The sequence below is a fragment of the Diceros bicornis genome, chromosome 18 (assembly GCF_020826845.1).
Source record: "Diceros bicornis minor isolate mBicDic1 chromosome 18, mDicBic1.mat.cur, whole genome shotgun sequence".
Classification (NCBI taxonomy): Eukaryota; Metazoa; Chordata; class Mammalia; order Perissodactyla; family Rhinocerotidae; genus Diceros; species Diceros bicornis.
This window is the reverse complement of record NC_080757.1, coordinates 38,642,006-38,668,931: the sequence shown is the minus strand read 5'-3', so window position 1 is coordinate 38,668,931 and position 26,926 is coordinate 38,642,006. Positions and strand designations below refer to the sequence as shown.

General features: G+C 57.1%; 2 protein-coding genes across 7 annotated transcripts; both read right to left on the bottom strand.

Moving 5' to 3' along the window:
* Positions 1-89: 89 nt before the first annotated feature.
* On the bottom strand, positions 90-7,243 carry CISD3 (CDGSH iron sulfur domain 3). The gene is made up of 5 exons (XM_058562035.1): positions 7,239-7,243; positions 3,056-3,353; positions 2,678-2,713; positions 2,016-2,135; positions 90-485 (listed from the first exon to the last, which is right to left on the bottom strand). The coding sequence occupies exons 1-5, from the start codon at positions 7,241-7,243 to the stop codon at positions 306-308; spliced, it is 639 nt and encodes a 212-aa protein (XP_058418018.1). The 3' UTR covers positions 90-305.
* Positions 5,994-26,452, bottom strand: MLLT6 (MLLT6, PHD finger containing). Of its 6 annotated transcripts, none has more exons than XM_058560807.1 (20): positions 26,096-26,452; positions 24,802-24,881; positions 24,077-24,131; positions 23,737-23,846; positions 22,563-22,666; positions 22,214-22,307; positions 19,705-19,932; positions 18,943-19,041; positions 16,178-16,394; positions 15,011-15,625; positions 14,364-14,545; positions 14,025-14,133; positions 12,734-12,800; positions 12,386-12,531; positions 11,699-11,896; positions 11,509-11,597; positions 10,006-10,355; positions 9,485-9,575; positions 8,108-8,464; positions 5,994-7,582 (listed from the first exon to the last, which is right to left on the bottom strand). In XM_058560807.1, the coding sequence occupies exons 1-20, from the start codon at positions 26,202-26,204 to the stop codon at positions 7,541-7,543; spliced, it is 3,342 nt and encodes a 1,113-aa protein (XP_058416790.1). In that variant the 5' UTR covers positions 26,205-26,452; the 3' UTR covers positions 5,994-7,540. The 6 variants fall into 6 exon arrangements, with proteins under 6 accessions (XP_058416790.1, XP_058416791.1, XP_058416788.1 ...); XM_058560808.1 differs by having other exon boundaries at positions 16,256-16,394; XM_058560805.1 differs by having other exon boundaries at positions 5,994-8,464.
* Positions 26,453-26,926: the final 474 nt, after the last annotated feature.

The window sequence follows — 26,926 nt, the reverse complement described above, 5'->3', positions numbered from 1 at the left end:
CCCTGTGGCCAGTCAGGTGCCCTGGGGCCAGGTTAAGTTGCAGAGCGGGGTGGGTCACGTGCCTCACACCAGGGACAAGAACACCAATCTGGGCGAGCATGCTTGTTTAATGCCATCTCCTTCACCAGCAGGCATTGAACCAGGGGCCTGTCCCCGGCTGCCCCAGATTAGAGACCTCAGGTTATGGGGACCATGTCTTTTCACAAGCCAGCTGTGGGTCGTGTGGTCCCTGGATGATCCCGTCCTGGGCTCAGCACTCAGTTTCCTTCCCCGCAATGGCGTGGGGCTAGGCAGGAGCCACCTCCTCAGAGCGGGGAGCCCACTTCTGCCTTCTGCACCCGCTCACTCCTGTGGGTGCCATCGCAGTACGGGGGTTTCTGGGTGGCCTTGCAGGTACAGAGAGCCACTGTGCGGGTCTCCTGGACCTTGAACTTGAGTGGGGACAAGCCAGTGTGTTGGAAGAAGTGGGAGCCGTCACAGAAGGGCTGGTGAGGGAAAGAGAGAAGTTAGAGACCCGAGACCCCACCGGCTGGGGCAGGGCGGGTCTGGGAGAGTGGTGCCCAGTGGTCAGGGCTTGGGCTCCGGAGGCAGACTGCCTGGGTTCACTAGTTCACCTCTCTTATCTGTAATGTGAGGGTAATAAGAACAGAATTGTCCCAAGGCAATAAATAATGGTTATTATGCACTTTGCCTGTAGTAAGCATTCAGTAAGGATGAGTCTACAGCATTAGTCTCTGGGGGACCCAGAGGCCAGGACACAAGGACAGAGTTTTCAAGGTGAAATGGGACTTTAGGTATCAGCAATGTTTACGTGATAGGTTTTGTTTTTTTAATGGTTCTGAGTCTCCATTGGTTCATGAAATCCATTTCCTTCCCCACATTCTCGGGTAAAAACTTTTCTGGATGGGAGAGAACCTGCGGTGTCACAGTGCTTTAAGACTGGGGTATTGATTTTTGTTTGGCTCCAGGAAACACCTGGGCATGTTATAGGGAGTGGGTGTCACAGGGAGGCAGGGGATGTCCCAGAGTGAACCAGTGTCTGGTGCGGGAACACACTCTCCATCCATCCCGGAAGCTGTTCAAGCAGAGACTGGGTGATGGAAACTGAGGCCCAGAGAGGTGCCTTGTCTTGCTAGTTAGTGGCAGAGCTGGAGCAAAGGCCTCTTGCCCTTGGGTCAGGATGGGGTAGGAGGAGAGATGAGAGGTGTGCAAATAAAAATCAGCCACCTGTCCCAGAGGGCAAGAGGCAGAGAGGCACAGAGTGGGCTGGGCCATACTCCAGCTGGCATCCCCTAGCACTGCCCCACCCTCACGAGGACCTGCTCAAAGTCAAATCAGTGGCAAAGTAGACTTGGGACCCTGGGCTGCTGACAGCACGCCACACCCCTTGGAGGAACACAATTTAGAGCTCAGCTCAGGAAGAAAAGGGCTAAGAATATGGGGCAGGTTCCTGGTGGATGAAAGGCTCCTGGGGCAGAGGGGAGAACAAGTTGGGAGCAGGCAGCCAGACTGAGAAGACAGCAGGCTGCGGCAGGCAACCAGGACCGTCACATAAACTGAGAAAGGGGAGGGTCTGCAGGAGAAGACGCTGGAGGAGAGTCTGCACAGGCTCTTCCCAATGTAGGGTTTGAGGCCTGGGAACCTTTGGCCCAGATGCTTCCAGGAAGGAGGAAGGAGACGGGAGAGAGACAGGTGAACCTCTCTCTGCTTAGAGCAGGATCCAGGCCTTGCCTCTGAGAAGGAGGCAGTGCCAGAGGAGTGCAGACCCCCGGGCGTCACCCGCCTGCCTTCATGACTGAGTTTCTGTCTCTCTGGCCTCATCTCAAAGGGTGGATGCGGAGAACAGGGAGCTCAGGCTGCTGGTGGCGCTGGCCCAAGAGTATCCTTTCACCCCCAACCTCCCTTGTCCCTCAGGCATGTGTGGGAAAAAGAGGAACACCTTGGGGGGGAGCTCCCACTGTGCTGTCCCCAACAAAGGGTGTCATATGTCAATGGGAAGGGGAAGGGTCTCTCACCTGCTTCTTGCTGCGGCCACACACACACCACCTGTAGGTTTTCCCAGCCACCAGCTCCACCTTGATGGGCGTTTTCTGGGCCACCACAGACTTGGCTGGGGTTTTGGGGAACCATCTGGCCTGTGGGAGGGAAGATGAGGGGCTCAGGGTCAGCCCACACCCTGGAAGCACCTTCCTGCCTATGTCCTTGTCCAGTTTCCCACTGGCCCTAGTTTGTGGCAGGCTTCCTCTGCAGGAGGCTGATCTGATGCCACTCCGAAAGGCCCATAAGGACCCTGAGCTCCAGATAGGGAAGAGATTTCAAGGCCATGCAGGCATTCAGGTTCCCGGATCCAGCCGCCTTCCCTTCAAACTCGGGCTCCCACCCGCGTGCTAGGGAGGGGAGGGTCAGCATCCCGCCAGCCTCAGCGGGCCAAGTGCACCTGGGGCTTGGTGTATCAGGCACGGCAGTTCGCAGCCCTGCAGCCTGGCTTCCCGCCCTGTGCCCTCGGGTCCACTCTACCTCCCCTGAGCCATCAGGAGGTGGCTACTGCCAAGGCCTTCGGACGCTGGGGTCTGGGAAGCAGCGCTGACCCTTTCTGGTCCCGTTCTCTGGTATCTACCTTTGGGGCCTCCGGGCCTGGGGGACTTGCGCGGAGAGAAGGGAAACTGGGGGTACTCACCAGCCAGGAGGAGATGTCCCGCCTCTGGTTCAGCTTCTGCAAGGCACGCAGGCATCATGTGACGGTGGTTTGGCAAGAGAAAAATAAAGTCAATGGAAAGCGGAGGAATTCCAGAGGGAAGTCATCCGGAAGGGAAGAGACGGCAGGGCTTCGGGGCATGGGAGAAATAAGAGGGTAAGAAAAAGGGGTCACAAGAGAGGAAGGGGAGGTGCTACCACCCAGCAGGCGCTCAGGGAGGGCTGCAAAGCACCAGGCGACGCGGGGACCCGGGGGAGCTCGGCGGAGGGGCAGGGGGCGGGGCTTGGGAGGGAGCGGGGGCGGGCAGCGGCGAGGGGAGGAGGAGGCCGGGGCTGCGGCGCCGGGGTGCGGGGTGCTTACCCAGGCCGCCGGCCGCAGGAGCGCCCCCATGCCGCCCATGCCGGTGCCCTCGACCGCTCTGCGTCGGCTCCGCCTCGCGCCCGGGTCACCTTCCCGCTTCCCCCGCCTCCCGGCCGGCCCGGCCCCGCCTCGGCCCGGAAGACGCCGCCGGGTCCGCGCGGGTGGGGCGGCGGCCTGCGCGGTCCGGTCCGGCCCCGGCCGCCGGAAGCCGAGTGGAGGTGCCAGCCCAGCAGCCTCCTCGGGTCTCCTGGGGAGTGTGGAGGGGGCTCTCCTGGCGCCCCCTTTGGTACCGGCATGTCTGTGCAATGACCCGCGCAGAGCATCGCTTCTCGTTTCTTCTTGCCTCAGCCTCCCAGGGCACCCCCGTGTGAGCGGGGACCCTCCTGGGAGCCGTTTGCTCTTGCAGTCTGAGGCAGTGTTTTTAGTAGTGCAGTGGTGTCCACCTCATCACCCAGGGAGCTGGTTTTGTAACAGTCTCCGCCCGGCCCAGGCTTACAAAGTACATTGTTGTAGGTGGGGCACAGGTATCCGTCTTCAATATGCAGCCCGTGGCGTTTTGTGCATTCTGATCTGTGAACTACCACTCTGAGTGTGAGAGACCATCCCCCATCCCCTCCCGAGGCTCCCACAGTTGGCACTCCACCTCCTTCCCCTTCAATAAAACCAGACAAAGCAGGGTCTCTTTGGATTTTTTTTTCTTTTTTGTAAAACATTCTTTTATTAAAAGAACAAGTGCTGTTTACGAACTGCCCTTCGTACAAATAACATCCGTTATACAAAGATACAAGATCCGGGTTATGCACAATTCCAGGCTTGGAGGTGGCGAGGAGGAGGGGCATTGCCTTTTGGGCTGAGAATACAAAGGAGGTTTTAGAAAGAATGAAAAAGGAGCCCCTGGGTTTGCAAACTGTGGCTTCCCCTCCCTGCTCCCCTGGGAAGGGTCTGCTACATTGAGACAGGCTGGGGTGGAAAGAGGGGCACAGGGGTGGAGTCAGGGTTTGGGTTCTCCAGTCCCACCACCTAAGTCCCAAAGTGAACACAGCGCAATGAAGGCACCCCTCAGTCCCCAACTTTTCAGTAGATCAAGTCAAAGTAGTCGGGAGCAAAAAACACTTTAAATCCGGATTGATGTGACTGGAGGGAGCCAGGGGACTGCGCCCCACCTGCCTCCAAATTCCCAAAGTCACCTTAATCCCTCCAGGCACCTCTCCCGGAGAAAATGAGTTGGGACAAAGGAGAATTGGGAGCAGGCTGCACTAGGAAGTGCACACTAGCCCACTGCATAAGGAAGATGCTGGAAGCTGGCAGGGGGGACCCTGTGCCTTTGAAAACTTGTCTGCATTTCCAGTTTGGGAAAAGGAAGTGTAGGGAAGGTTACCCTTTCTCAGAGCTGGCCCCTGGCTCTGGGTCCCCTCACTTGTCTAGGCCCTTCCCAGGACTACTTCCTAGAACTCAGTACAGGAACGGGTAGGGGTGCTCTCATCAGCCTCAAGGTAAGAGCACCTGGAGGCAGCAGTAGACCCAGGAGCCTGAGGGGAAAAACTCACACAGAAATAGGAAAACCTTAAAAAAAAAAAAAAAAGGCAACCTTTAAAGTGTCATTGTCTATGGAGAGGATCCATCAGCTCTGAGCTTAGACATCAGTGCTACATAGATACCTTCCCACCCGGGGCGTAGCCCCGCACTCACACTACACGTCACACACACAGGGACAGACGGACAGCCACATGGAGGTGATACAGTGGGGCGAGAGAGCCCAGGACCAGGAGGCCAGGGTCCTGAGGGCTGGTCCTGGCTCTGCCCGGAGCCCCTGCCCCTCCTAGGCTTGGAGCTATCACCTGTGAACCGAGGAGCTGGCTCAAACGACCCCTAAAGACAGGTCCCTTCCAGCTCTGACACTCATGCACCCGTCGTGACCTCAAGGCCAAACAGCAGCTTGGCATGCACACCCCACTCACACAGCGAGCTGAGGGCGACGACACAAAGCTCAACTCTCATGCATTTTCAAGCTCCACTTCCGCCCTGCAAACCACATCCTTCCCCTCCCCTAGACAGAGATCTACAAGTCTGTGTCCCTTCTCATTCTCCATCTAAATTCATCCTGGAAAAAGTGACTGAGGCTAGGAGAGGAGGATGAGGTCAGTACAGCCGTGCCCCCTGGCATTGAGACCCTGCTCCCTTCTGAAGATCTCCAGACCTTTCCTATTATAAAGCTCTCTCAAAAGGAAATGCATTACCTCTCCCATGCCTCCCTTCCCCTCCCCGCCCCAAATCGAGGGACAGCACCAATCCATACCCAGCCTGTGTCCCTTCTTCAAATCTAACCTACCTGCCGCTGCACCCCAGCCTGGGGAAAATTGGAAAACACAGACTCTTGGAGATGAGAACCCCAGACTCTTGGGTGCTGGGAGGGAGGGGGGAGGTGTTGGTTCCAGTGCACTAAATCATTTGAACATCTTGCTCTCCACCAAGGCAGCCTTGGAGGGGCTTTACTTCCCTCCCATCCAGAACAGAAGTTGACTTCAGCTCTACGTGGGCCAGCCTTGGGTGAGGGTGTGGGTGTGAATGAGCAACTCTTCTAAGAATCTCTGAAAGTTCTTTTCAGTGGTCTAGGGGCAGGGAGTTAGAGAGCTTAATAGATGAAGATGAATAAAATGCTGAATTCTATCATTTCTTTCTAACTGATATTTAGCATTAATAAAAAGTGAGTATTTCTGAGGTCATCACCACTGTCTCCCCCCACCCCCCCAGCCCTTGCAAGTGCCTAAGAAATTGCCTCTGAAGGATTCCCACCCACCCCCTCCATTATCAGCTCCCTAACATCTTACAAAGTCTTATCAACAGGAATATTAATATTATTTTCAGTATCAGAAAAAAACCAGTTCAGCAGCACAGGCAAAAATATATCTGCACTACATTTCTGTCATTGCCAAAAATATACACATCTTCTTTTCTTTATTTAAAAAAAAAAAACCAACAACAATAAAAACCCCAACAGAAACACACACAAAAAATCCACACATGCAAAGAGACTGACAAGACATGAGCGTCAGGGAAAGCTGGAAACGCCCTCTCCTGGCCCCAACCCCAGTGCAACTGAAACAGACACAGGCTTCAACCCTGCCCCTCTCCTGGCTGCCCCACTGCCCCTGAGCCCTGCCACCAAAGGCCCTGGGCAGATGGGGACTCTTTAAGGTGAGGATTTCTTACCAAACCCCGGGAAATAGCTGGTGGGTGAAGGGACAGTTGTTAGGTGAGCTTAAGCTTAAGTGTCCCCTGGTTGGTGGGGGTGTGGTGGGGTGTGGGGGAGCAGGCTGGCTAATCCTGGGAGGTTTTCACTAAAAGAAGTGGCACTTTACCCCCTGTCCCTTGCCCCATCCCCCAATCCCTATCCCTGGGGCTCCCCTTGTGCCAGGGAAGCAGGACCAACTATCAGTGGAGGAAGGGGAGCTCTGAGGGGGCACTGAGACTATGTGGGGGCTGGGGGAGGGAAGGCAGGATTTACCCTGATTCTAAGCCCCCGGCCCCGTTGCTCTCCAATATTGGAGTACTGTTCCGGTTTCTGTTAACCATTCATGCCCCAGAAAGGGACCAAAGTAGGGGAGGTGGGGAGGGTGCAAACAAGAGCTGGGAGCCGCCCCTCTGGTGCTGCCTTGTCTGAGCACTGCTCCTATCCCTGCCCTTGGCTGCCCCAGGTCCAGGGGAGACACACACATGCACACCCACGCACGCACGCGCACACACACACACACTCTGAGTCAGGCAGCTCCATCTCCCCAGCTTCAGCACTCCTAAACCCAATAGTGCAAACAAGGGGCGGGGCACCAAGGGGGCTGGGCCTCCTCCCCCTGCCCTCCCCCAACCCATCATTGGGGGCCCAGAGGTGGGGGGGCTTGGGCCCAGTTTGATGCCATCCTGCCCCTTCCTCAGTCCCCTAGTCTGTGGGCTTTTACAAGCTCAGCTCGTGACCCTCCTTGGGGGGGCGGGGGAAGGGGACAGGCTAGAAACAGTCCAAGGGATCCCTCCTGCCATCCGCCCACGTTGGGAAGAAACTGCAGGTAACGCAGGGCCTCCCTTCTCCTATAAAAGACTTCCACAGGGGCAGACCCAGGGCCTACCCCTTCTTCTTCCCACTCAAGTGCTGATCCATTTTATGTGGAGGGTCCAACCAACCCCCACTTACGCCATGGCCCACTCTGCTCTCTGGGAGACCTCAAAACATTCGCTGAGAGTGGGGGTTCCTACGTGGGCTTGGAGCCTGTCCTCCCTCTGAGCCCCTCACAAAGGGGTCAGTGCAGAGAGGGAAGGGGCTCCCTCTTGGCCTCAGTCCTGGGCACCAGGAGTGCCTCGCGCTCCCCAGGCCTCAGCATAGGATCTGGGCCGGGGCTCTCCAGTGTCTGGGCACGGGTGCCTGCTCCAGGCTGGGACCCCTGGGGCCAGGATCTGCCCCTTCCACCTGGGGGGCCAGGAGGGCCATGAGTGGATTTAGCCTTTTTCCTGGTTGGCTGAGGCTCCTTTGTCAGCGGTCTGGAAAGAGAGGAAGGGAGGCTGGGGGTTGGGGAGGGGTCTGGTCCTAACACCCAGTTGAGAACAGCTTCCTGGGAAGCTGTTGTAGTGCAGTGAGGGAGCCCAGCTGACACCAGGATCAACATTTGTGGGGGGGGAGTTGCCCTGCACAAGGGTGCCTGGCTAAGCAGGCATGTGCCGGCCAAGGCCAGCACCCTGGGCCCCAGCTATATGCTCTCAGCGGAAGGAGGGAGGGCCTTTCTCGAAATGGCCCACCCAGAGCTTCATTTTTTCCTAACTGGTCCACCCAGAGAGGAAACAACCTTTTCTAATTGGTCCTTTTAGTAAGCGCTAACGCTGAGAGTGCATCTTTCTTGGGTCTGTAGGAGGGCAGCTATGTGCTAGCAGAGGCCCTGGGGTCTGGAGCAGGGTGCTTTGCTGACCTGGGGGTCGCTTCCTTCTTCCTTCTGATGATGTACCTTCTGGTGCTCCACCTCTGCCCAGCCCAGAGAACAGAGACAGGACAGCCCAGGGCCCCTTACTCACCCCTCCTTTGGGGCCACTGCCACCACCGTCCGCCCCCGACAGGCTGAGGAAGGGGTTGGTCTGGGCAGTGAGGACTGGAGGTCCGCCTGCTGCTGCTACTGCTGCGGCCGCAGCTGCTGCGGCCATGAGACTTGTGTTGTTGCCGAGTGAGGGAGCCACCAGGGCTCCAGCAGGCAGCAGGGGTGGGGCAGATGCTGTGGGCAGCAGGCCAGGGGTGCCCGCGGATAGCAGTGGCGTGGAGCTTCCTGCCAGCAGGCTGGCCATTGGCAGCTGGGAGCCCCCAGCCATCTGCAGCCGCTGCAGGTCCCGCTTCTGCTGGATCTGCTGGATCATCTGGTAGACAACAGTCTGGTGTTCCTGTGAGGGGGCCAGACAGCTTGTTGGCCAGTGGTCCCTGGGGCCAGCTTGCCCTGCTTGGCCCGGGCCCCATCCCATCACAAAGGAACCAGGAGGCAGGAGACCTGGGAGACTGTCTGTTCTGTCTCTAACTCCCCACTCCAGGCCTCAGTCTCCCCATCTGAACAAGAAAGTGGTTGCACACCATCAGTGTTTGTCAACTGGGGTACTACCGGCCACGTGCAGGATGTTCAATATCCCTGGCCCCATTCTTCTCACTAAATCAGTTCCTCAGTTGCTATGACAACCACAAATGCCCCCAGGGGTGGTATGACCCTAAGTTGAGAAATACTAAACAAGGTCAACAGCTTTCAACTCCTCAGCTTTTTTAGCTTTCTTTTTTCATTTAAGATTCATTTATTTTTACTTTGAATAGGCAAAGCATTTCCAGTGTTCCAAAAACCAAAACAATAGATCAAGGTTTGCCTTAAGAAACCCGTTCCCATCTGGCCCCTATAGGCAATGAACTGAATCGGTTTCTCGTGTATCTTTCTAATGCTTCTTTACATGCAAATGATTATTTTTTCCATTTTATCAACTCCCTTCTTTTTAAAAGGCAGAACTCTTTTCTTCAAAGGAAATCTTAACAGAACCCAACATATAAGACAGACCCAAAAGGGGCTGCTCTGGTTGAGGGCGTGTCCCCTCCTCCACCACCTCTCCACACAGACCCTGAAGTTGCTCTCTGAAGATCCTTGAGGCTGGGACTGCAAATGCTCAGTCACTGAGGACTCGCCCCCTGTCCCAATCCTCACACATAGGATGTGACCTGGGGCCACTACAGCATCCATTCCTCAATGCGCAGGGGGCCCTGCTAGCAACCCTTCTCCACTTGCTCCCACATGCTCCATAGGGGCCCAGCCTGGGGCCGCCCTCCCTCCCTTCTATGCCATCCCTCGCCAAGCTGGCCCAGCCCCTCTGAGACGGGCCCTTCCCACAGAGCTGGAGTAAGGGAGATGGCCTGGGAAAAGAGGCCATTACCGGGGTCAGCTGTGGGGAGGCGAGGAGCTGCTGGAGCTGCTGGAGTTGCTGCTCTTGCTGCTGCAGGAGGTGTCTCTGCTGCTCGGTTAGGCTGAGCAGGGAGACAAAACACAGACCATGGGAAGGGACAGGGAAACACTCCTCCCCCGCCCCCCACAAGTTCCCGGACTCCCTCAGACCCAGGTGGAGAGAGGCAGGGATGCGTGATTTCAGAGGACTAAAGAGAAACAGACCGAGCTCAGAGTGCAGTTTGGGGAAAACAAGTGAGATGGAAGAAGATTCCCAGGAGGAAAACCTAGATTGGGTACAATAAATAGACAGACAACTCTGTCCCTGGAGAGCTAGCATCCAGAGGACACTCCCAGCTAACATCTAGAGAGTACCCGAGGCAGGAGGTGACTAGATTCTACAGCTTGTGAGACTGGAGGACGTTTTTCCTTTTGGAGGATTGTGGGTGTTTGAGGGAGTCCCTCCCAGAGCCAGCCTCCCCGTGCCCTTACCCAGGCTGAGCTCTCCCTCACCTGTTAAGACAACCTGGCAGCTGCAGCGTGGGGGCCCCGCCAGCCTGGCTCAAGCCCGCAGGGTTGGGGGCGGCAGCCCCATTCAACCCCCCCAGGAGCCCATTGAGGGGTAGGGCCCCGCTGCCCGCCAGCCCCCCCAACAGCCCCTCAGCCATGGGCATAGCCCCCAGACCCGCTGCCCCGGGTGCCCGGCCGAGCCCATTCTGTGGCTGGGGTGGGAGTGGGGCAGTGGCCCCAGGCAGGGCCAGGGGCAGAGTAGCGGGGCTCTGCTGGAGCAGGGGCAGCGGTGGGGGCGTGCTGTGGAAGGACAGCGACGAGCTGCTGCGGCTCGGGCAGCCTGAGTGTGGGTCCTGGGGAGGGAGGGGGAAGGTAAGGGTCAGAGGGCAGGGGGCCAGCATGACTTTTCTGGCCCCCGGCCCAGCACCCATCAGCATTCTCACAGAGCATAGTCACCCCCACCTCACCCCCAGGCAGAGGCACCCAGGAGGAAGAAGCAAGGCCCAGGGGTAAAGGCTAAGAATCCAAATAGTCCTCACAAATCATGTTTACAAGTCACTTCCTGGGGGCCCAGCACCCCCCTCACAATCCTTGTTTAATACTGAACAGCGATGACAGTAGTAACCATCTAGTGAACCAGATCCAGAGATCACTGCTTGACCTGTACTATCTCGTTATTCCAGTTGCATGGGTGAAGCCATTGATTCTTAGGTAAGTAACTGTGCAGTCAAGAGAACACACCTGGAGCGAAAGGCTCAGGTGCAAATCATATGTCCACAATTCAATGGCTTGGGTGGCTTCTCTGCCTCAGTTTACTCACTCATAACATGGGGGTAATAGTGGTACCTACTCCCTAAGGTTACTGTGAAGACTAAACAAACTAATGCTTTAAAAGCTTCACACAGGAGAGAGGTCCTCTGTCATCAAAGGGCAAGTGTGCAATTAATGTTAGCTATTATTGTGAGTACTATGGTCCATCACACAGGAAGTGGCAGGGAGAACAAGAACCCAGTTTGATTTCAATAATAATCACAACATAACAATAGCAACTACTCCCCAAACCCCACCAATTACACACAGACTATTCCATGTGAGGCACTGTAATAAACCTGCACAAACACTTCTTAAAGAGGCATTCCTTAACCACCTCCTATCTACAGAAGAATCCACCCCCGTTCTTCCTCACAGCCCTCAAATTATTTCCATCTTAGCACTCTTCGCGGTTTGTAATTATTGATTGTTTTCTTGGATTTAGCCTATCTTCAGGAGCAGGATTGTGTCCGTGTTGCTCACTGATTGCTTAGCCAGTGCCTGGCACTAAGTAGGCACCTCGTGATTACTGCTTATTTAAGGAAGGAATGAATGGATCAGTCAACCAATTGCTCAGCCAATCACTTCATTGTCCGGCCTCCGATAGCTGCAGGGTGGAGATGGGACCAGGAGGCCCTTGCGCCTCCCGCCTCCCGCCTCCTGCCCGTCCCCCATGCCTCTCCCCGCGGCGCCCACCTCGGAAGACGTGGACAGCGAGTTGTCCAGGCCAAGGCTGTTCTTCCCCGGGGGGCTCTTGCTGGTGCTCAAGGAATCGCTGCTGCCGGCTGAGGAGGGGGATCAAGGAAGGAGGTCAGGAGCTGGAGTCGGGGCCACTTCGGACCTCCCGGCAGAGGCCCCCCCTCCCGGACTGGGTGGGATCCTTTACCTTGGGGAGGCAAGCCATAGGGCCCAGGGACAGGGCCGTTGGCGGCAGGCAGGGCAGCAGGCAGGGCAGGGAAGGGCACAGAGAGCTGCACGTTGAGAATCTGCAGTCGCTCCTTCTTGGCCGTCAGGCTCAGGATCTGCTCCTGAAGCCGCTGGTTTTCCTTCTGCAGCGCGTGCAGGGCCTTCAGCATCTCCACGACTGCAGAGAGAAGGCGAGAGCGCCTGAGCCCCGCGGGCCCGGAGGGGCGGGGCGAGCGCCGGAGGCGGGGCCTGGGGCGGGGCCTGGAGGAGGAAATCGGACCGAGACCTAGAAGAGAAGACGCCGGCTACCGAGGACACAGGTGAGCTCCGAGACGCGGGACCTGGGGAGCCAGAGGAGCGAGGACTAGGGGCGGGGCCTGAGGCTCGGGTCGAGCCCTTGAGATGGGGAGGGAAGAGGCGGGCGGAAGTTGGGGCTTAGTAAGGTAAGGACCAGGGGCCTCGAGGGCCAAAGGCGGGGCGCAGAGGGGGCGGGGCCGGGAGCAGGGCCTCGCAAGGGTTAAAGGTGAGACTGAGGGTGGCAGGAGTTAAGGCTGGGGCGAGGCCGAGAGGCGGAAACTTAAAGACGTTTGGGGACTTCGGGGAGAAGGGTGACCGAGTCTGGGGGGTCCTAGGGCATGTCTCCCAGCCTGGCGCCTCCCCTCCTCACTGTTGACGCCGGCCTCGCCGTCGCCCTGCTTCTCCAGCAGCTGCTCCATGTTAGTCGTGCCGGGGGCCGCTGGGTCTAACTGGCCGCCCCCGCAGGGTGCGGACGCTGTCTGGTCGAAGAGTGCGGGGAGGCTGCTGATGGGGGACCTGGGGTCAGAAGGGAAAACGGGGCTCAGGCTTACCTCACACCCCCACTCCAGTCTCCCTCCCTCCCTCCTCTTCCCTCAGGGGTTCCAGTCAGTCCTTCGGACCCCACCCTCTCCCGTGCCGCCTCTCCACCCCCTCCTCCCCAAGTGTCCCGCCAGCCTCGCTCCCAGGCCCTCCCCAAAACCGCTGCCCCCTCCCTCACATGGAAGACAGACTCTCCTGGGGGGAGGTCCCCCGACACCGGAAGCTGCAGTCCTCCAGGTCTGGTTCTTGGAAGGAGAAGGGGGGCAGGAATCAGCAGGGAAGGGGTGCCGTTGGCCTCACGGTCCCCGCCTGGGAAGTGGGTGCGGGATCTGGACCTTAACCCAGGATCTCCCAACCCTAGACTGGCAATTCTAGCTTGTAAGGCGCTGGGAGTCCTGGCTGGAAAACCTGGCTCTTTGGGAGGCAAAGCTATGGGATCTAGTCTTCCCCCTTCCCTAGGCAGAAAGGCTCCCGCTGCCTGGCTACTTTCAGATCCACCTCCCAATTTCTTTCATGGAAGCTTCAGACTTATAGAAATTTGGAGTCTAGGCAGTCCTGGGTTGAACTTGGACCTGATACTTATTCGCTGTGTGACCTTGGGCTTGAAACTAACCTCTCTGAAGTGATTGTTGTGAGGAGGAACATAAGAGATAAATGTGAAGTGTTGAGCTGAAAGGTTTAGCTGCCATACAGCAAGCCCTTAATAATTGTAGCTATTATAATTAGTTTTGCATGACTTTTTATATTCATAAACTGACATGTTAGACGGCAAAACCCTGTGTTGGGCCACAGGATTCCGATTTGGGTTTTGGAAAATATAGTCACTCTACTCTGTCGGGTTCTTAATTCTGGAATCAAGATTCGATTCCTTTAAGAAGGCCCACCTGAACTGGCGGCCGGGAGGTAAGCCCCGCCCCCTAGCCGGCCAGGTGGTGTCTCTGCACCAATCAGCCCTCTGGGGCTGAGTTGACTCTCCAGGGAGAGGGAGGGGCGCTTGTGACCCGCCCCCTTAACTCCTAAATACCCGGGAAGCAGTTGCCCAGCTGGTGGGGTGTCTGTGAACGCTGATCCCTGATTCCAGGGACTCACTAAGAGGCCAGCGGGGAGCTATGCTGCAGCCGTGAGAGAGCTGGGCTTGGAGTCGGCCGAGGGCCAGAACTTGAGATCTGGCTCTGCATTTCCCTCCTTCAATGGCCGTGAGCAGTCATTATTCTCTGCCCTTTTCTTCTGTGAGATGGGCCAGCAGTAATTCTTCCCTGCTCTGCCTGTCCCCTCACCTGGTTTTAACGAGGAAGTGTACCCTGGTTTGTTGTGTGTGAATTTTTTTTTTTTTTTTTTGCAGGGTGGGCAATAGCCAGAGGGAGGGGGCAGCCAGAAAGCCTTCCCATCCTTTCTGGGGTGACATGCAGGTGAAGGGTGCCCCTCAGGCCTTTGGGAAGAAAGGAGAGTGGGGTCAGAGACTCACATACCTGTGTGGCTGCTCTCGGCTTGGGTGAGGAGGGGGTTAACGGCACCCATGGGGGTTCCAAAGATGTGGGTAGAAGGCAGGCTAAAGGTAGAGCCAGCCAGAGAAAACACCTGAGGGAAAGGAGGCAGAGTCCAGCCTGGTGGTTATTCTTGGATCTAGGGCACAACTGTGTGTACCAGGGTGGAGGGGACCAGGTGTGCTGGGGAGGGGAGAGGACCAGAGAGAAGAAGTTCTGGTGGTGATCCAGCCCAATTTCTCAAAATCCCATGGAGAGCTGGGCTCCTCGGCAGCCTGTCCCCCACCTGCCCAGGGATGCAAGGGCTCAGGAGTAAGGCCTCACCTGAGTGGTGGAGATAGAAGCAGAGGAGGAGGGGAGGGTGCTGGTGAATGGGGAGCGGCTGAGGCGGGGCAGGGCCGAGGTCCCTGGGGGCCCCAGCAGGCTGGAGGAGAGGGGGGTGCTGCAGACAGCCCGCAGCATTCCGCCACCGTGGGAGATGGGGTCCTTATTACTGGTGTAGATGCCTACAGGCACAAGAAGGACACAGAAGGAAGCTTACAGTCACCACGCCCCCAGACCCCTCCTCAATCAGGCTGCTGGGGCAGCCCCTCCTCAGGGAGAGCACTCCTCTGGATCTGGCCACCACACTTGTCTAACCCTCTTGCTGCAAAGATGTCACTTTTTGCCTCGGTGACATCTGCTTCACATGCCTGCTTATTACACTGCTTTGCCCAGGCCTGAGGAATTCCCAGCTTTTCTAATTCCCCACCCACAACTTGGTAAGTCCTATTGGCAATCTATCCAATCTCTCCCACTACAACTATACAGAAGATGGCATGGAGGAGTGTCTTAGAGGTGACTGTCACTTCCATCCTTTATCTCTGTCCTTTGGAGCAGTTTCTATCACATTTCCCTCTAACTGCATGTTTATGCCTCTGTCCCCTCACTAGACTGGCATCAGATGCCTTCTGTCCCCAAGGGTCACTAACCTGCCCCCAGCAGGGGGGACTCCAGGCTCAGGCTGGGCAGGCTCCCAGAAGGCCCAAAGGTGCGGGAGGCCAGACCACCAAGGCCGGAGCTGACCAGGGAGCCTCCGGAGAAAGGTGAGGCAGCAGTGGCGGTAAAGCCAGCCAGCTGGGCACCGGGCAGGGAGGAAGCAGCTGGGCCCCCAGTGCCCTCCTTGTTCCGGCTGCCCTTGGGACGGCCTGGCCCGTGTCGGCTCCTCTTGCTGGCTTTGTGCTTCTTCTCTTTCAGGCCTGTCTCAAGGGTCTCCTCAGTAGGCGCAGGGGCGGCGCTCAGTGTGGGCATCCGCTTGTGAGTGCCTGCTGAGGCCCCGGACCCCAAGACGTGGGGAGACTTATAGTCCCCAGGGGACGGGGCCCGGGTCCGGCCCGAGCTGGAGGTGGTGGTGGAGAAGCGCATGATGGGCCCAAAGCCAGAGAAGACCACCTTCTGCTCAAAGAGGTCAGCCTTGGGGGGTTCGGGGGCTGAGGGAGAGGCGGGGGCTGAAGGGGTGGGGACTGTGGCCTTGGAGTACTTGTCCTCCTCTGGCTGCTCCAGCTTGGGGAATGCAGAGAAGTCAGGGGAGCTCGGCAGGGACGAAACTGCATAGAGGGAAAACCGAATTACAACTGGACCCCAGATCCCCTCACTCCCTCCCACTCCCAACATGCACTAGCTGGAGAGAGCTCTGGTCGGGGGATGGGAAAGCCTGGTTGCCTGTGCCAGCTCTGGCACTGTCCCTGTGTCCTGAGATGAGTGTCCTCCCCCTCCAGCTTTCCCACCTGTGATAAAGTGGGAGGAGAATGACTCCCTCCCTGTGACCTCACTAGATCATTGTAGAGATTACAGGAGATAACATTAGTGTCGGTACTTTACAGATGGCACCTTACCGCACAGGTGTAGGGGATAAGGAATATTGTTATGGGGTGGAAGGGGTGGGCCAGGGGAGGGAGGGGAAGAAAGTTCCAACCCAGTAAGGAATGGTTGAGGGGAGGGTTTGAAGTAGAGTCACAGGGTGGGGATTCCCCCACTTTTAACCTGAACCAATTTAAGAAGCAAATGAGATGCAAACCCATATGCAGAGCCCCTTGCTAGAAAAACCCAGGGCCAAAGGCTGTCTGGCTCCCAGCCTCCTCCAGGAGGCCCACACTCACCTGCAGGCTGGAAGGGCCCCCCAGAGGAGGAAGAGGAGGAGGAGGAGGAGGAGGAGGCAGAGGTGAAGCTGCTCACACCTTTCCCACTGCTCAGTTTCTTCCCCTTGTGACTCAGGCTATGGCTGGAAGACTTTTTCCCCTTTGAGTCCCTGCTGCTCTCAGAGGTCTCCTGAGTGCTGGCCTCGTGGTGGGAGGAGGAGGAAGCTGAGGAGGAGACCTGTAGGAGGGAGGGAGGAGAGAGGAAGGCTCAAGGCCAGCTGCCTGGGCTCACCCCAACTTGGGGGTGGAGCAGGAGGACACAGGACCTGGTGCTCTACTGAGAGAGCCCAGAGTTAGCTTCAGGAAGGACTTTCAGGCAGGGTGATGGTGATGGGAGCGCCTAGACCAGGGAGATGGGGGGCCAGCTGTGGAACTTCTGGGTGTGACAAGAGGGGAGCCCTCTGAACCCAAAGAGCTATCTGTCCTTCACCTCAGGCAGGAGATGAAAATGGTCCCGGAATCTGTGCTGATGTACTCATCTGTTTAGTCATTCATTTAAGAAATACTTAGCGGGGCCTAAGAGGGCTGGACTTGTGCCGGGAAGTGGTGTGTGCAGGGAAGAGGGACCGAGGGAGAAGGAGCTGTCCTGGCCCCATCCTTGGGCCCTCCAGTCACCACCACTCCCTCCCTGTGAGCCACAGCCACCTGGCTGACACCCTGTTCCCTGCCACTCTTTGCCCTTTCTGGACAACCTGAACTTGCAGGGCCGAGCCTTCTGCCAGGAGAGCCTATCCTTACTCTTCATAGGAAACTTCTCATCCTTCAAAATCCAGCTTGGAAGTCCCCTCTTCTGTGAAGGCACCTTAGATACCTGGGGTGGAACAAGTCACTCTGTCCTCTTATTTCCAGGGTACCATGTACCCGCATCAGCCATGTCAGCAGCTGCCACACTGTACTGAAATATAATGTCCCCATATCTGAGGCCCCCAGTAACCTCTCTGAGGGCGGCAGGCGGTGGCTGGAGGAACATGGGCTCTAGGGCTGGGCAGAGCAGAAAGGCTGTGCCCGGCGTGCTCTGCCATTGACCGCCGTGTCATGTTGCATGGTCTCTCAACCTCACTGAGCTTCAGTGTCCCTATGGGGCTCATTATGCCTATTTGGAGAGTTACGAGGAGCATGATGCCAGACACGTAGTATGAGGTCAGTAACGATCATGATTCTGATAGCGGCAGCTGCTATTAATATATTGCAGAGACAGTATCTTGTGGTGGTTAAGGGTGCAGGCCTTCAAGCCAGACTGCCTGGGTTCAAATCTTGATTCCACCACTTACTAGCTGTGTGCTTTTAGGCAAACTACTTAACCTCTCTGTGCCTCAGTTTCTTCATTTATTAAATGGGGTTAAAAAATACTTCACTGGATTATTTTGAGGATTAAACGAACTAATCCCCATGCACCCCATCCATATCCCTGTTCTAGCAGAGCCTGGCATGTGGTGAGTGAGTTAGGGCTTCACATTCAAAGGGATGGCACTTTTCCTCCTGGTGGAGACCAGGTATTCAGTAAACATGTGCTGAACGACCAAATGCCAGAGGGAGGATGGATGGGGGAATGACAGCCACTCTCTGCTGCTCCTCCCTGGGTGGAGCCCTTGTCTCTGTCTTCCTCTTTGTTCTTTTCAACAGCTGGAGTTCTGAAGGGAGCCAGATGTGGTTCTGAGAGCAAGGGAGGAGAGGGGCCGGGGGGAGGGGTAGCTGAAATGCTGGGGCGGGTGGAGGGGAATGGGCAGAATGCTCCAACATGTCCAAGGGGACACCTGGCCACTGGGGGAACTCCCAGATCTCTGGCCCTCTCTTTCCACCTGCCTGAAGGCCCCAGGGAAAGGTCAGAGGGCACGGATGACAAGCCTTTTCAGGTGAGCCCTGGGAAGCAGGGCAGAGAGAGGGTTACTGGGACAGTTGCCACAGCAACATCACCCTGGAAACCTGATACCTGAGCCTCCTGCTAGGATGCCCAGAGCTCTGCCAACCTCCCAAGGCAGCTGGAGGTGAACGGGGCAATAATGGCGACAGAAGGAAACAGTTTCTCCAGGCCCCTGTTCACCTTCCATGGGGAGGGCGGGTGGAAGGAGGGGCAGGGAGGCCATTCTGGCTTGGATTAGTGACTCCCTGGCCTGGGTAGGGCCTGCCAGTTGCTCATCCAGATGTTGCCCGTTTCTAGAGACAGGCCTGTCTCTAAAAACCATACCATGCCCCACTGGGAAGAGGGGGATGAGGGGGAGTTTCAGGGTGTTGTCCAGGGGACTGTCCCCCATGCCACCATGGACTGTACTTTCAGCCCCTCCAACCTGCATGGAGTGGGATTTTGTTAGGCAACAAGCTCTGGGCATACTCCGACGTGGGGGGAGTGGGGAGAGTGAAGGGGTCCTCTCTGCCTATCTCTGGGGCAACAGCCCCAGAAACTTGGAGAACCAGCCTGAGTACTGTACGCACAGACAAGAGCCCAGTGCTAAGGCCCTGTGTCTGGACAGAGGCAGATGTAAACATCGGGCAGCCGGCAGCAGGGTGGTACCCCCCACCCCACCTTCACCCTCCTGGTTGGTCAGTGATTGGTGGGGCTGAGGAGCATAGGCCCCTCCGAGGCTAGAATGGGGGAGAATAGGGGGCTGGGGTGGGGAGCTGAGGCACATTAACTTGAGGCTGTGGGGGTCCCTGGCTCACCCTAACTCCTCACACCTGGCCTCCCTCCCGCTGCCATGGCCCCCCTTCCTGGGTGTGGGCAGCGGTACCTTGTCAGCAGTGGGGACCACAGGTGGGGTGAGGATGCTGGGGGGTGACTCAGGCCGCTTCTTGTGCTTCTGTTTAAGGCGTTCTTTGTCCTTTCGACTCTGGGGAGGGAGAGGTGACCAGATATTGGTATTGGGGGGAAGTCTGGATGAGCATAAACATGACGTGGGTGGCTCAGAGATGGGGCTTTGTGGGCGTCATCTCCCCCTATAGAGGGACTAGGGGACTTTGGCTGGACAGGAATGGCTGGGGTAGGTTCCTCTGAGCCAACAGCCCCTCCCCCTCATCCTCACTGCCTGTTGAATAGGCTGTCCCATTATCATGCCAGTGACACAGCACCACACATGTGAGCATGCACCTGCAAGTGTGCCCACCCGGGACACAGAGCTGTGCAAAGGGATGGGAGCCGGGGACACTGTGACGTGTGGCACGAGGGGACAAAGCCCGAGACACTTACAAACTGGGCTGACACATGGCTAGACTGTGGAGATGTGTGTAAATGTGCAGGGCCATGTGTTAGGGGCTTTGTCATGTCATGGGGAGGACACGGAGGAACCACAAGGACACAAAGAGCCCGAGGGAAGCCAGGCTCTCACCTCACCCTCCGCGACCCTCACATATCACTTCCTCAGCCCCATCCTGGCCCTCAGTGGCCTCAGAGGAAGGAAGGGGACAAGCCCCAAGGCCGTGGGGGCACCTCATGCTGGCTTCTTGCAAGAGGGGTGTGTGTGTGAGTGTGGGCAGGAGAGGGAGAAGACTGTCACCTTCTTCTGGCCCCGCTCGTGGTGGGAAGGGTGCTTCTCCTGCTGGGTGGATGGTGAGGCTGACCGGCTTCTCCTGCCAGTGATGAAGCCACTGCTACCTCCCCCTGTGCCGCTGCTGCTGCCGCTGCCTCCGCCGCTGCCTCCGCCTCCGCCTCCTCCTCCTCCTCCTCCTCCTCCTCCTCCTCCTCCTGTTCCTCCACCTCCCCCGCTGCTGTGCCGGGATGTCTTCTGGGGAGAGAATTGAGAGGAATTGCCAAATCCTCTGCTCACTGGCTTAGGGAAAGGTTCCTGAAGGTCAAGTGATCCTGGGGGCCAGTCCCCAAACCCTGCCTGTCACTAAGTGGACCTTGTGTCCTCAACAATGCTCTGCTCAACAGAAGGGCACTCCCTAGCCTGAAATCCTAGAGCTTCCCCAGCTGGCTTATCCAGTGTACAGATCTGGCAACTGAGGCCCAGAAAAGTGAGGGGCGTCTTGGCCCCAGCAAGGCACTGCTGGAGGTAGGACTGGGACCCAGGTCTCTTACTCTCCACCCATCTCTTTCGAGGGTGCCCTCTTGGCCCATCCCAGGCAGCCTGGGCCACGGCCCACCTCCACCTCCTTCCCTAGGATAGAGGATGTATGGGGGGGCCCTCGTGGGGAGGGCTTGCACTCTACACCCCATCCTTCCCTCCAGGCACTTTGCTCCAGCCATCACCCTTTCTCCTTTGTTCCTGGCCCTCCACCACACACAGTGGTTCCTTCTGTCCCAAAGGACCTGCTGCCCTTAAGAAGGGGGGAAGTAAACATCCACAACAGGAAAAACTCAAATGACCCTCGCGCTGCCTCTCCTCCCAGCCAGGGCCTGCCCCCTCCTTCCCTTCCTTGTTAATAGGCTCCCCCAGGCCTGTCTGATGGCTTCACCCATCCCACACTTGCAGCTGCTCCCTCTAAGGTCATCCACTGCCTCCCAGTTGCCAAACCCAAGGACTAATTTCAGGCCTCGTCCGACCCAATCACTCCCCAGCAGTGGGCAGCGCTCCTACCCTGCTGAACTCAACTCTCCCCTTCCCGGTTCCCTTCACACCTTGACCCACCCTACCTACCCTGGTGGGCACCTGGGCATTCCAGCCCCAGCCTTATACACCTGGGGCTGCCATTACCACCCTGCCCGGGGGTCTGACAGCCACCAAACCTGCATATCCCCACTTGGCATCTCCTATATACCAAACGGAGCTCTCTACTTGTCCTAAGTCATCATCAAACCCTGAAACCAAGGTGACCATATGACTTATGATCCAAGCCAGGACATTTGAAAATGAAAGGGGGGACTATTAATAATTACACTAGGGCAACAGGCACAAACTGGGACTGTCCGGGGCAGACCAGGACATGTGCTAACCCTACAGCAGCTCACTGCACTCCCTGTTCCTAGCACCCCCAGGTGCTCAAGCGTTGAGAACCTAGATCCTATGTACCGCCCTCAACTCCTCCTTCTCGGCCACCACCACATGCAGGCAAGGCGAGCTAGAAATGGTTCTAGAGTCCAGCCTCATCCCTCCACCCCCACCCCCTCTTCTCGCAGCTGTCTCCCAACCATCAGCCTTGGCCCTTCGGATCCAGCTTCATAGTGGCTGCCAAAGTAATCTTCCTAAAAAACAAATCTGGTCATGTTACCCTCCTGCTGACAAGCAGCCTTACGAGCCTGTGGCCTGGGGGTGAGGTTCAAGCTGCTTTCCCAGTCAGACCACAGCCTGCCTCTCCAGGCCGCCCCACAGCTTCTGGAACACGCAGGTGTCTCCACAAACATGGGATAGCACCCCTTCTCCAGCTTCTCCTTGGGCCCCTGAGGCCTGGGGCAGAAGTAAGTCCAGCTCTGGCGCTGCCTGAGCTTTTTCACCTCATCTCCTGCCTCGTCTCCACCAAATTCCCTGTTCTGCTCACAGATTCTTTCTGATCTCAGGACTGCCCGTGCCAGTCCTCTGCCTTTGATTCTTTTCTCTCTGTTTTTGCTTGGCAGGCTCCTGAGAAGCTTCAAATCAGACTGCCTGTTCTGAATCCCACCCACCAGCTGTGAGATAAGTTACGTAACTTTAGTGGGTCTTAGTTTACTCATCTGTACAATGGGGAAATACAGTACACCTAGTTCTTAGGGTTGTTGGGAGGATGACACAAAATAACACATGTGAAGAGCTTAGTACAGAGGAAGGGGCACAGGAACTTCCACAAATGTTGGCTCTTATTGTTTCTGCCTCCACTCAGCTGAACTGCTGCCTTTTGCTTGAAGCCTCCCAGATTCTGACAGACTGGGTCTGGGCTCTGTCTTCTGGGATGGCCTGTGTGGTTCAGCTCTGATTCGTATCCCTCAGGCTTTACTTTAATTTATTCCTCATCCAATGGCGAGCTCCTCAAGGACAGGGACCGGGTTCCTTCCATCTCTGTCCTCCCTGCACCAGGCACCAACCTGGCCTGGAGCCCACGCCCTCTAAACCATGGCTGGCTGACTCGCTCACGCTGGCAGACGAGACTCACCATCTTGCTGAAGTGGTATTTGCAGTAGCCACAGTACTTGACGTTGTCGACCTCCAGCACTTCTTCCTCACACAGCAGGCCTGCCATTTGGGCGCTAACCAAGAGAGGTCAGCCTGGGAGGGGCATGGCCACAGACCAGCCCAGCCACCTCCCTCCTGCCCTCCTAGACCCCTACTGAGGCGAAGCCAAGACCATCCAAGGAAGGCACTGCCATCATCAGCAAAGAGACAGCAGTTAGGATGAGGCCACCATCCATGGCAAACCTTGGAGGGGTTGGTATAGCCGGCCAGGGATCCCAGAGAACCCTGGAGGGGTGGGGGGAGGGGCGGCGGGCAGGCAGGGGTCTCACCAGGTGACATGGAAAGCTTGTCGACATCCATGGCGGTTACAGGTCATGCAGGCTCCTGACGCTGCCTTGCTCTCCCGGCCCTGCTCCTCGCAGATGTAACAAGTCTGCAGGACACAGCATAGTCGTCCCTTCCTCCTTCTACCTGAGGGATGCTTTGCCCCTTCTCAATTCCATCTTCTCCCTGTGATCCTAGTCAGCACTATCCAATAGAACTTTCTGTGATGATGGAAATCTTCTATACTGCACTGTCCAAGACAGTAGCCACAAACCACATGGACTACTGAGCACTTGAAATGTGGCTGGTGTGACTGAGGAACTGAATTTTAAATTGTATTTAATTTTAATTAATTTATATAATTATATAATTATATAATTTAAACATATATATATAAATTATATATTATATATAATATATATATAATATATAATTTATATAATATTTATATATATAATATATATAATAACATATAATTTATATATGTGGCCGGTGGCTACTATATTGGATAGCGCAGTCCTTGGATGGGGAGCCCTGTAAGGCCAGGGATTGTGTCGGCCTTGCTCACTGGTGAGTTTATTCCCACCTCTGGGCCTTTGCGCATGCTGTTCCTTCTACCTGGAACCCCACCGTCCTCAAGGCTGGCTCCTTCTCATTCCCCAGGTCTCAACCTATACGTCTCTTTCTTGGACCATTTTATGTAAAGTAAGCCCCCACAAGGTAGTCTTTATTTCAGTACCGTTTGTTTTCTTCATAGCACTTGCCACAAAATGCATTTACTTTATTTGCCTGTTTATTCATATTTACAGTCTTCCCACATGAGAGTGTGAGTTCCAGGAAGCAGGGAGCCCATCTGTCTTGATTAATACTGAACACTGTGTGCCTTGCCCAGGGTTGGCACATAGTAGGCACTCAGTAAAATGTGTGCCATGGATGAACGAGTGAACTGCTTGTCAAGGTCCACCCTCTGGCAGGACCACTGCAAGGGAGCCTACTATTGCACTTGAGTTCCAGAGCATGACCATGTGTCCCTCAGTGGAAGCTGCCCACCCTCCTCTTGAGTTCCCTGAAAATGTCGATTGGACAGAATCAAATTACACTGGATGAAGAGAGCTGGAGGGACCCAAGTATGGCTGACTAGGAAGGGAACTGGGATGGGGCACGGCAGGGGCCGCTGACCTTGTTGAAGCGATCATGAGGCACGTACTGCAGCACGATGGGCTCCATGGTGAGCACGTTGGCAAACTGCACCTCGGGGATGTAGAGGGCACACACCACGTGGGCCCAGCCTGGGGCGGTGTGGGGTGGGCCTCAGCTATGATGGCGAGCCTGAGACCCCGACCCCTCATAACCACACACTGCAGACCCTCCTCCATGGCCTTCCCATCAGATTCCAGTGCCAGCCAGGGAAACCCAGCCTCCGCTCCCGCCCCACCCCATCCACTCCTGCCTTCCCAGACCCTGCTCAGGGCGCCTTGCTGACCTCCACAGATAAGCCCTGGCCTCAGGGCCCCCTCACCTCCATTGTCAGTCCTCTTCAATGCCCCGTCTTTGTGTGGGCACAGCTCACACCTCTGTCAATGCAAAGGGGCACAGGGATTTGGGAGGGGCTTTCCCAAAGGGACTGGGGGATCTGCTGAGCTGGGCCCTCCCTGAACACATTCAAAGGGCCCTAGGATGAAATGATCAGATGTCTATGGGGAACACACAGATACAGAGAACAGAGTGGTGGTTACCAGAGGGGAAGGTGGGTAAAGGGGGACATTTGTACAGTGACAGATAGAAACTAGACTTTTGGTGGTAAACACGATGTAGTCTATACAGAAGTTAAAATACAATGATATACACTTGAAATTTATATGTTATAAACCAATGTGACCTCAACTGAAAAAAAAAAAGATGTCTAGGGGGAATAGGTGGGGGTCTAGAGGAAACAGGATTGGCCATGAGTGATAATTGCTGAAGATGGGTGATGGGGACATGAGGTTCATTACCGTATTCCCTCTACTTTTGTACAGGTTGGAAACTTTCTCTAATAAAAAGTTCAAACAAACAAGCAAACAAACATAAAAGGCCCCTTACAGAGGTGGGGCAGAGTAAGGGATGAGCTAACGGAGAGATGGAGTTGATGATAGGTGTGCAGGAAACAGGAAGTCCTGTGTGACAGGCCCACCCTAGCCTCAGCCTCAGCGTCCCCTAGCTCATCCGGTAGGAGATGCTCAGGTGTATGGGAGGGGGACTCACCACCCTGGCTGCTCGCTCCTGAGATTCACATTTCCGGCAGAACCAGGGTCCCGTTGGCACCTGGACGATGCCATAGCAAGCTGGGGGTAGGGGAGGAGAATCACCAAGCAAACCTGTCAGCAGTGGCTTTTCCCAGAGTAACTGGGGGTAGGGGGTGACTCTAAAGGACTAGAGCCACTTGAGAGGGGGGCTGCTCTCCTGTCTGGAGGTCACTCACTAGACAGCAGGACCACAAGGAATGCCCAACAGCACACAGCCAGCCTTCAACCACACAACCAAGCGCTCCAAGCAGAGGCGGGAAGTCTGAGTCCTTGACCTTAAACTTCTAGAAGATCCTCCCCCCTACGCCCTTTATGGACCTGTTTCCCAGCTCCTGCCGGGGACCAGTCCTCATCATCAGGAATAGAGAAAACCAGAGGGACAACATTTAAGATAGTCAAACACGTTTTGTTGTTATGGTGGGGGGGGGCATTTCTTAAAGGGCTAGTAAGAGGAGAGGCGGGGAAGTCGGTGGTCCAGGGGCCTCATCTTCCGCTTCTAACTATAATAGGTACAGATCAAAAGTCAAGGCCGAGGGCAGGTGCAGGGCAGGTAACCGAGAGAAGAGTGGCGAGAAAAGCTGACAGCGACAGCATTAAGGGCTGTTCCACGAAGGGGGGCCCAGCTGGCAGTGCCAGACAGGCGGGAGATGCCAGCCTGCGCCCTCGGCAAAATTCCTCAAGGAGTTAACTCCCGAACCATGTGCTGCTGGGGGAAACTCCAAACCTCCCTCTTCTCGAGTCCCGGCCCCCTGCGCAACCTCTCTCCTATCCGCGGCTCTTCCCCGGAGGATTTTAGGAGTCCCCTCTCCCCTGGGACCCTTCTCCTCCCTTCCCAATTCCGCTCTTCCCGGTATCCGGAAGCGGGAGGGGGGATGACCCCCCCTTGACCTCTCCCTTTCGTAGCCGGGACCAAAATAACCGGCGGGAGGGGACACCTCGCAGGTAAACATTCCCTCAGCAGCCCCGACGCCGGCAGTGTGGGGCGCGGAGAGTGCACTCACTGCCCCCTAGACTGTCCCCAAACTCCCTCAACTTGGGGTGGGGGGCGCGGGACTGGAACAATAGGCAAGAAAACAATGCCTGACCCGGTCCTCCAGGACCGGGAGGGGGGAGCCCCGCGACGCCTCCGTTCCCTTCAGGTGGGGTGGGGGAGGGGCGCCCGAGCCCCGGGAGGTCTCCGGAGGGCGCGGCCGGGGGCGCCCTGCGCGCGCCGCCCCCGGGGTCCCGTCGCCCCCCGCGGGCCACCCCCGTACCTTGGTGGACAGCCACGCTGCACGCGTGCCCATCACAGTAGACCAGCGGGTTCTCGGCCCAGCCCCTCTCGTCCGAACATACGCAGCAGCCTCCTACCATCTCCTTCATACTCCCATGAGCTCCCTCCGGGGCTGGGGCTGGGGGCCGGCCGGCGGGGGTCGGGGGTCAGGGGGGAGGGAGGGAGCGGGGGGCCGCGCGCCTCCTCGCTCCCTCCTCCTCCTCCGCCGCCGCCGCCGCCGCCGCTTCTTTTCTTTGCCTCCTCCTTCTTCCTCCTCGGCGTCCTCCTCCTCCTCCTCCTCGCTCGCTCTGTCTGGCCGCCCCCCCCGCGGTGCTCTCGCCCTCATGCCCCGACGGGCCCTCCCCCCCCCAACAATGAGACCCGCGCGCCGGGCTCGCCCCCTCCGCGCCGCGCGCCCAGCTACTAGGGCCGCCCGGCCGCCGCGCAGCCCGGGCCCGGCTGGGGAGGCGCCGAGTGGCACATCGCGGGCGCCCGCCCGCCCCGCGCCGCCCGCTCACGCGCCGCCCCCCGGCCCCCCTGCCCGGCCGCGGCAGCCATGGCCGCGCGCCTCCGCTTGCTCGCTCCCGGCCCGCCCGCCGCCCGCCGCCGGGTAAAGTCTTAGGTTCAGGGAACAAAAGCCTGGCTTGGTAGGGAGCTTTTCGCTCGCTCGCTCGCTCCGCGCTGGTTTTCCCTCTTTCTTTTTCTGTCTATGGCTCTGGGTTGGCGCTCCTGAGCCTTTCCTCTGCCCGCCCTTTCGTCTCGGCCCCGGGTCTCCGATTCTCCAGCCCCCTCCGCGCAGGTCTTGGTCTCTGTGTCTGTTCCTCAATCACCA